This window comes from Lycium ferocissimum, chromosome 1 (genome assembly GCF_029784015.1).
Source record: "Lycium ferocissimum isolate CSIRO_LF1 chromosome 1, AGI_CSIRO_Lferr_CH_V1, whole genome shotgun sequence".
Lineage (NCBI taxonomy): Eukaryota > Viridiplantae > Streptophyta > Magnoliopsida > Solanales > Solanaceae > Lycium > Lycium ferocissimum.
In genome coordinates, this window is record NC_081342.1 from 65,507,985 (window position 1) to 65,516,175 (window position 8,191).

General features: G+C 35.9%; 1 protein-coding gene across 1 annotated transcript in view; it reads left to right on the forward strand.

Annotated features, from left to right (window-relative positions):
- Window positions 1-6,446, forward strand: part of LOC132057558 (protein arginine N-methyltransferase 1.5) — a 29,931-nt gene extending 23,485 nt beyond the window's left edge. Inside the window, exons 20-23 of the mRNA XM_059450196.1 lie at window positions 3,613-3,718; window positions 5,028-5,115; window positions 5,341-5,434; window positions 5,882-6,446. Coding sequence (XP_059306179.1) covers window positions 3,613-3,718; window positions 5,028-5,115; window positions 5,341-5,434; window positions 5,882-5,965 — 372 coding nt within the window. The 3' untranslated portion in view covers window positions 5,966-6,446. The remainder of the gene's footprint in view (window positions 1-3,612; window positions 3,719-5,027; window positions 5,116-5,340; window positions 5,435-5,881) is intronic.
- Window positions 6,447-8,191: the final 1,745 nt, after the last annotated feature.

The following is an 8,191-nucleotide window of genomic DNA, read 5'->3' on the forward strand; positions in this document are numbered from 1 at the left end:
TTCTGGGTATCAAAAAGCGGTTCCGAAAGCTTTGGTGGACAGGGTTCCAGATGAAAAGGCATCTACAATCACTTCTGTAAGGGTTTTCTCTTGAGAATTATCTTTCTTGCTTTTGATGTTAAACTTATTCTCATTTAAACAGCTCGAGATGTTGTCTTGATTTTACTTTTAGTTGCATCCCCCAGATGCTAATGCGACTTCTTGAAATGTTTTGTTGCAGGTTTTGATGGTTTTTGGGAGCTGGACGTGGACCTCTTGTCAGGCTTCCTGCAGGTTTAAATATTTTCCCCTGTAGAGAATGTCAAAAAAAGGAAAAAAAATGGAGGATATGCATTTGACCTATATATATCATCTTATGTTTTTTATTTACCGTGTCGCTGACAGGCTGCTGAAGAAACTGGCCGCAAGCTGAGAGTTTATGCTGTCGAGAAAAATCCGAATGCGATCGTCACCCTACATTTTAATCAATTCACCGTTGTCTTTTGTGATTTAGTTTCATGAACTTTTGATGCATAGCTATTGTTGGTATTCCTTTTCTTTAGTCTAGAATGTGTGTAGTTCTCATGATTTCTCAGTAGCTTTTCTAAGCTAGCTGAAAAAGGAAAAATACGGAAATAGCTGAATTTTAAATTACGGAGCTTTTAAGATGCTAATTTTAGTTATATTTAAATTATCTGAGGACAATGGAAGAAAATATTGAAGTAATAGTCAGAATAATAATCAAGAGAAGGTCTGAGGATTCGGGAAACCCGCTGAGTGCCAGGCAATTACGAGGGCCATCGGTGGGGAAACCACAGATTACCCGTGGTGCACTTGCGAAACTCCTTGCCGAGCTGTGCCCAAGGTTAGTCGGGGCTCAAAGAGACTAGGACACCCGGTGCTTAATCAAAAAAAAAAAAAATAATCAAGAGAAAACATCAAATCAAAATTTGAAAGTTGAATAATTTAATGAATGGGGTCAAACATGTTGAGACGTCCCAAAATGTAAAGTTTGTTAAGAGACATTACATATATGATATACCTGATGGTTATAAAAATGTTACATATACCTGATATGTGTAATTGGAGAAAATCATAATTCGCATATTAGAAAAAATTTAATTTCTTGCAGCTAAACCTACAAGGTTTGAGTTGGCCTCTTTGGCCATGTATACAATTCTATGTAAGCCCATATCAAATCTCGTTTTCACATATTGGAAAAATTCTGATTTCTTGCAGCTAAACCTGCTAGGTTTGAGTTGGCCTCTTTGGCCATATATACAATTCTATGTAAGCCCATATCAAATTTATCAAAACCTCAAAGATATGTCCTTATCTTCTTTCTTACTGGAGTAGAGTGTACTCCACTTGGTCTTCTAACAAAAAAGCGAGGACTCTGCTTGAATTAAGAATTTTACTAGTTGGTGGCTCCTGGGACAGTCTAGACTGGATTAAGGAATAACTAGTTGAACCGGACTGAATCCACAGAAATTTCCTTAGTTCCGTGCATGTGACATCACTTATAGAGTCGGGGTCTTTATTGACTTCAAATTTGATGGAAAATCCAAATTATCAATTGATGTTTTCATTCTCTTTCCATAAAACCCTTGTTGGAAGATTTGGCAGCCAACTGACTTCTACTTTACTATTTTAGCTGACTCTCACTAACTTTTCTTTACTTTTTTGATGAATGCTATTTATTTGAGACAGAGCTTACTAAAGATTGAGGCTGGGAAAAATTGTCACCATAGTTTCAAGTGACATGCGCTGCTGGGATGCTCCGGAGAAAGCTGACATTTTTGGTATTAAACTGACTCTTCAGATGAAGAAACAAACCATTTTACTCAAAAAATATAATCTTTGAATTACTTTCATTTGCAAATTCTCATTTGAATTCCTCTCATCATTTATTTTAACTAATACAGGTTAGTGAATTACTTGGGTCATTTGGTGACAATGAGCTGTCACCCGAGTGTCTTGATGGTGCTCAAAGATTCTGAAAGAAGACGGAATTTCAATCCCATCATCGTATGTATTCAGATACCTATAGTCCTTTGCATTTCATGTTTGGATATACACTGGTTTTACATGACCCACAGAGTTCTGTCTCTGGTGGTGAAGATTAAATATGAGTAGGGGTTAATGTCTGCTCATTTGCAAGCATCTGCTGTAGAAATGTACAAATTAGTTCACATGTCTGATAATATTAGATTTGTGTGGTTTTGCTTGAACTAATCTGGGGAGGTACAGTGATTCCAAGATAGTGAATTACCTTTTGTGACATAAACACATAAAATTGGAACTTGTCTCCTTGAGAAATGATCTCTTTCTTCTCACTTTTCCCGGTAGTTTCAATCTTTTATATCTCCTTGGCTGCAAATTTCGCTGTCGATCTAAAAATGGAATATTTTCCTACACACCTAGAAACTTCCACTAGTCTGCCGTGATATTAAATTACTTTGCTTATATCAGGTATACAAGTTTTTCCAGCCTGTGACTGCTTCAAATTATACAAATGATGTAAGCCCTTGTCTTTTTATATTATATGGGGTTCATTGACCTCACTTTAAGTTTGCATTTTTCTTTTATCTATTTTATTTGTTACATGGATTTATCTATTATCACAGATCAAATCTCACAAAGATCTTGTGCACTTCGAAACTGCTTATGTTGTCAAGCTCCACCGTGTAGCGAGGCTTACTATCCTCAACCGGTAAGTTCATTTACGTAACAAGCATCCTGATTTAAGTCCTATAAGTTTTCAGAATTGAGATCAGAAAATAAGTTTATACACTGTTGTAACAATTAAGCATTGCAAAGTGTTCCAAACACTCATAAGGGTTGCTTGTACTGCTGACCCAAGGGAATAAAGAATCATAAGGTTATCTTTGTTATCTCCCTTGAAAATATTGCAACTGGTATTGGGAAAAGACAAAAAGAGCTTAGTACAGAAACATAATGAAATTTGTACAAATAATTTAATCTACTCCATTTGTTGCACGAACAACAAAGTCAGTAACATGAATCAGACATATCACCCCTCTTTTCCACAAGAGCAGGAAAGAAAAGAACGAAAATTAATGATGTTTGTAAATCTCTTGAGTTAATAAGTAAAAGTGATTTTGGAATGGTGCATCCCATTTTCAACCTCACTGGTAAATCGTGACACACTGCTTCTTGCACTAGTAAAGACAAAGGCGCGCTTAAAGCGCGCTTAAGCCCCGAAGTGAGGCTCAAAACATGTTAAGCGCTTCATGTGCGCTGTCCAAGACACATACTTTTCTTTGCCAATGAGCTCTCTTGAAGAGATGACACTAGATAATTGATATTTCACTTTATCGTTATGACAATTTGTTAGTCTTATTTGTTATTCTTGCAAACATATATGAATTTGAATTGCGCCTTTTCTTTCATTAAAGCCCACGCTTTATTTGCGCTTTGCGCTTAAAGCCCCAGCTGACCTTAGAGCTTTTTTTGCACTTTTCGCTTTTGATAAAACTGAATTTGAGAATAGAATGAAAAAGGAAAGAAAGCATAGGTTCCATTGGTATTCCTTGATGCAATTTATTCTCGTATGTCATTTTGGAGGAGCTATTATTGTAACTTACATTCGGTTATTCTATGTTTTGTCAGGTCTTTACATTCAATCATCCAGAGGACTCAACTAAGAAAAGCAATCATCGGTATAAGAAGCTACGATTTGAGATACCCGCTGACACTGGATCAGCCCTGGTTCATGGTATTTGTCATACTCATGCAAATTTCATGTGCTTTACTTTTTATGTAAGTGCCATAAATATGATGAATGATATTTGTAGTTACTAGTTAGCTACAGATTCAGAAATTTGTGATGAAGCGTGACAAAGACGCACTTCCCATCGTGAAAATGTTGCTGGATAATATAGTCCAACTAATGCCTTAGTCTTTAGTGAAGGATGGTGTAAAGATAGATACACTAAAGAAAATGGGGACATTTTAGAGATACTTATTGAACCCAGTCTAACATCAATCCAAAACATTACGTCCTATGTTACTAGTTTCACAATAGACTCAACTGTTGAACCATAGTTTTATTAATCTTTGTGCGCTGGGATAGTGGTTTAACCTTTTCGTCGGCGCATATGACATATATTATCTTGGATGGATAGCCGGGCACATCTGCATTTCAACTCTGGTTGTGTTTCCTGGTTCTGCCCTTACAATAAATCTGTTTGTGCCACTGTGTTCTATTTATTCAACAGTTTCCAATATACCTTTTGACCTGACCCCAGTAAGACCTCTTTTAAGAAATTATAAGCATTGATTTTGTGCTAAATAAAATTGAAATAGATATAGAACCAAAGTTGATGAATGTATAGTGAAAAATCCTTTTTATTCATTTGATTTGGATAAGCACGAATATGCCGTAACATCTAGCAATTAAAGGTCTTTTTGTGCTCCTGTGAGTTCAGCTTTTTCTTCTCCCAAAACTCTGCCGGGACTGTAAGATTAGTGTTGGATACAGGCATATGTGAATGTTTTCTGCGCTTTGGATTGGGTTCAACCCTTTTGATCTAAACAGGTCCATTTCGTTTATCCAAATGGAGCCAAATGAATTTTTATAGCTGTCCCAAACTAGCTTGGGGTTGCATAATGGTTTTGACAAGTTGGGGTTGGTTTCACCAGTACCTCGTTTAGAAGGAATATGTTACTTATGCTCAATTGTTTCCCTGTCTGTTTTTCCTTTAAGTGAGGAGAAGTCGTTCATCCTTGTGACTTCATTTTATTGATGCCAATGACAATCTATCTAGGAGCATATAGAAAAAAGGGTTTCTCTTTTAGTGTTTAATGCTGTCAAGTGTCAAGTATATTATCTAGTTTAAATCCAGCATGTGGAATTCATCTTATTCCCATGAGGGTGAGCAAGGAGTACATAGTTCTGGGCAATATTTTGAACTGATTTGATGTTAGATTGTTCGTTTTACCAATGCTTGGCTTACTAAAGCTTTATACAAGCATAGTTTCTGTTTACTCCTCGACTTCTCATTGATTTTACCTATGAATAACAGGATTTGCAGGCTATTTTGATTCTGTACTTTACAAGGACGTTCATCTTGGTATTGAACCATCAACAGCAACTCCGAACATGTTCAGCTGGTATGCTAATATTTTATTCTGCGTTCTGTTTTCTAGGGGCTTGTAGAAGCATTTGTCCTATAGAGAGTAACTCTCTTTCTTATAACACTTCAGTTTGGTTAGCCCAACTAGTTACCAACAAAATCATTAGGAGACCTTGATCAAAAGTGATATTTGCGTATTCAAACACCATTTTATAACTATATTTTTGGTTGTGGACTAAAGAGTATTCTTACTCCTTATCAGGTTCCCTATATTTTTCCCATTGCGAACACCTATGTGTGTTCAACCGGGCATTCCTCTAGAAGTTCACATTTGGCGTTGTTGTGGTACTTCAAAGGTAATTACTTCCATGCATGTTTGTATATTATTCCATTCTGGCATTCTGTATCACCTAGAGTAATGATTTTGATAATAAAAACATGGAGCAATTTGGATAAATAAAAAATGAAATTCAAATGAAATGAGTACAAACCGTGAAAAAAAACGTTCATATCACAACAAAGACATTGTTAGATTTGTGTTTCTTTAATTTCAAAAATGATTTTGTATAATTTGGGGCAGAAGCGAGAATTTTCCATGTGATGATTGAAGCATCATATGTTATAGAAGCAAATTCCCTTGTTCCCTCTGAAAAAAAAACAGAGTCCATGTCCATAATACGAGTCTGCATACTCAAAACTGAAGAACCCAGATAGTAAAAGTTTACCTAAGTATGAATGTGCTCCCAACTTCATTGATATTTGTTGAATGCCAATCTGTGAACTTTTTGCTTGATGAAAAATAGGTTTGGTACGAGTGGGGCGTGACTTCTCCCAGCTCATCTCCTATACACAACTGCAATGGTCGCTCATACTGGGTTGGCTTGTAAGGTTTTTCTTCATGCGGTCTGGGCTTCCGAGACAGCATGGTGTAATGTTGATTTTTAATTGAATTACAAGTCTTAATGTTACTTGTTAATGGCATAATCATGCCTCCAAATCGCTGATCTCGCAAAAGCTGCTGGAGATGCCAACAGGTGCTCAGCACCTAAATCAATTCTGTGCTCTTCATGAATGGTCCCTTTAAAGTTCAGTAGAAATTTTGTAGAGTTAGGTTCAGATACCTTAAACCATTGTTGTCAAATAATCTTTTTCTGTTCTTTTGGATGTATTTTGGGTTGTCCGATATGTGATCTTTCTTGTGTAAAATCCTACCGTTGCTCTACAATTGTAATAGCAAGATCAGTGACCGAATGATGGTGATTTGGAGGTGGGGAGGGTGGAGAGAAATCAATGTGGAATGTCACATATGAAACTTGTTTTACGTTTTGGGAAAGTAATTTTCCTTATTTTTAAGGAACTTGTTTTGAATTTTTTTTTTCTTCATAACGTACTTTCAACGGTATTACCTTGATACTGTTTCCTTTAATAAATAATTTACATTATCAAAAAAAAAAAAAAAAAAAAAAAAATTCCTCTAACCAAAGTCACCAAAGTGTAAAATAAATTGTGGTTAGTGATTTTACGACATCTACGTGAGTAATATGATATATATAAACCGTGGATGTTTCTTTAATATGTTGTGTTCTAGAACAAGTAGCATAAGTCAACTATACTTGATTATACATAGAAGGAACTTATAATGCCATTGACATAGTAAATAAGAGAAGGGATTCAGTAGAGCAACATTGGTCGCCGAATACTTGTTGCACCTTTGTAAGAACATTTAAGTGTGTGGACGCACAAAATCCACTCAATATCCAAGTAGGCAATAAGAGAGGAAGTAGAATAGTCCAATCACCATACTGAAACAATTGCAATTTTCATTAAGAGGGTCCATCAAGCAAAGAGGATTCAAATGAACCCCCCTCCATCCCTCTAGCTCCACCTTTATATGTAAGATACTTTCTAGAAGAGGATATATTAGTAAGGCTGAATAGCCAAATATACACCCGTAGTTGCACCAAATTGTGTTCCTCGACGCCAATTTGGCTATTAGTAACTGTATAATGTGAAGATGTTTATACCGACTAGTTAAAAGACATATCCTGTCGTGTAAAGTACTTGAAATAAAGTATCGACGAGCTTTTTGGGGAGATCAATGTGTATCTAAAGGTCGAAGTACCTAAATTAAGGTAAATATATAGGGTATTGCAGCCGGACAATTCTTCTGTTACCATTATTTTCATGGAGACAAATTATTTTCTTTACAAAGAAGAAAGAGCAACCTCAAATTCTTAACTTATTTGACAACTATATGAAGCATATATTTTATCTTAAGAGTTAGCAAGTACATATGAACGAGTTCGCCTCAATCAATCTCTCTAAGTTCCTACTATTACTATTACTAAATAGCACTTTTGATATTCAATTATAGAAATAATTCCATTTTAAACAAGTAGCACGGGGTGAGTAGACCTAGAGGCTCCTATGGAGATCCAGGGGCGGAGATACAACCGTAGTTACGAATTTGACTGAACTAAATTATTAGCACTTAAAGTCGTTCTAAAATTTAAAATCTTGAACACATAAAGTTGAAATTCTATTCCAATTGAACCCCTCCCTTTAGCCTAGCCCCGTCCATGCGCTCTTAAGGATATTTTAATTTTCATTATTGTAGAAATAATATCCAGACATAAGAAGTGAAATGATTCTCGAACGGAAGCACGAAGACAGTTGTCAACAACAACATATTCAGTTTAATTTCATATGTGGGGTCTGGAAAGGATAGAGTGTACGCAAATCTTACCCCTACCTCGTGGTAGGAGAGAGCTTGTATTTCCGAAAGACCCTCGACTCAAGTAACACATATCAAAGCAGTTTAAAATATAAAATACATAAGTAAAGCAAACATAACAAATAATAGAGAAATAAATACATAGCATTCACAAAAATAGAACAGTAACAACAACAAAATAATGCAATAACCAAAGCAAAGAGACAATGGGTAGTAACCGAAATCGAGGGACAAAACGAGACTAGTACTAATGCTACTCGTATGCAAGGAGACAACACTTAACTACCTACTAACCTTCTATCCTAATCCTCGACCTCTGTATCCTCGGTAAACTGAAAAAATGACATGTCGTATGTAATCACCTCTCCTATAGAGAGAT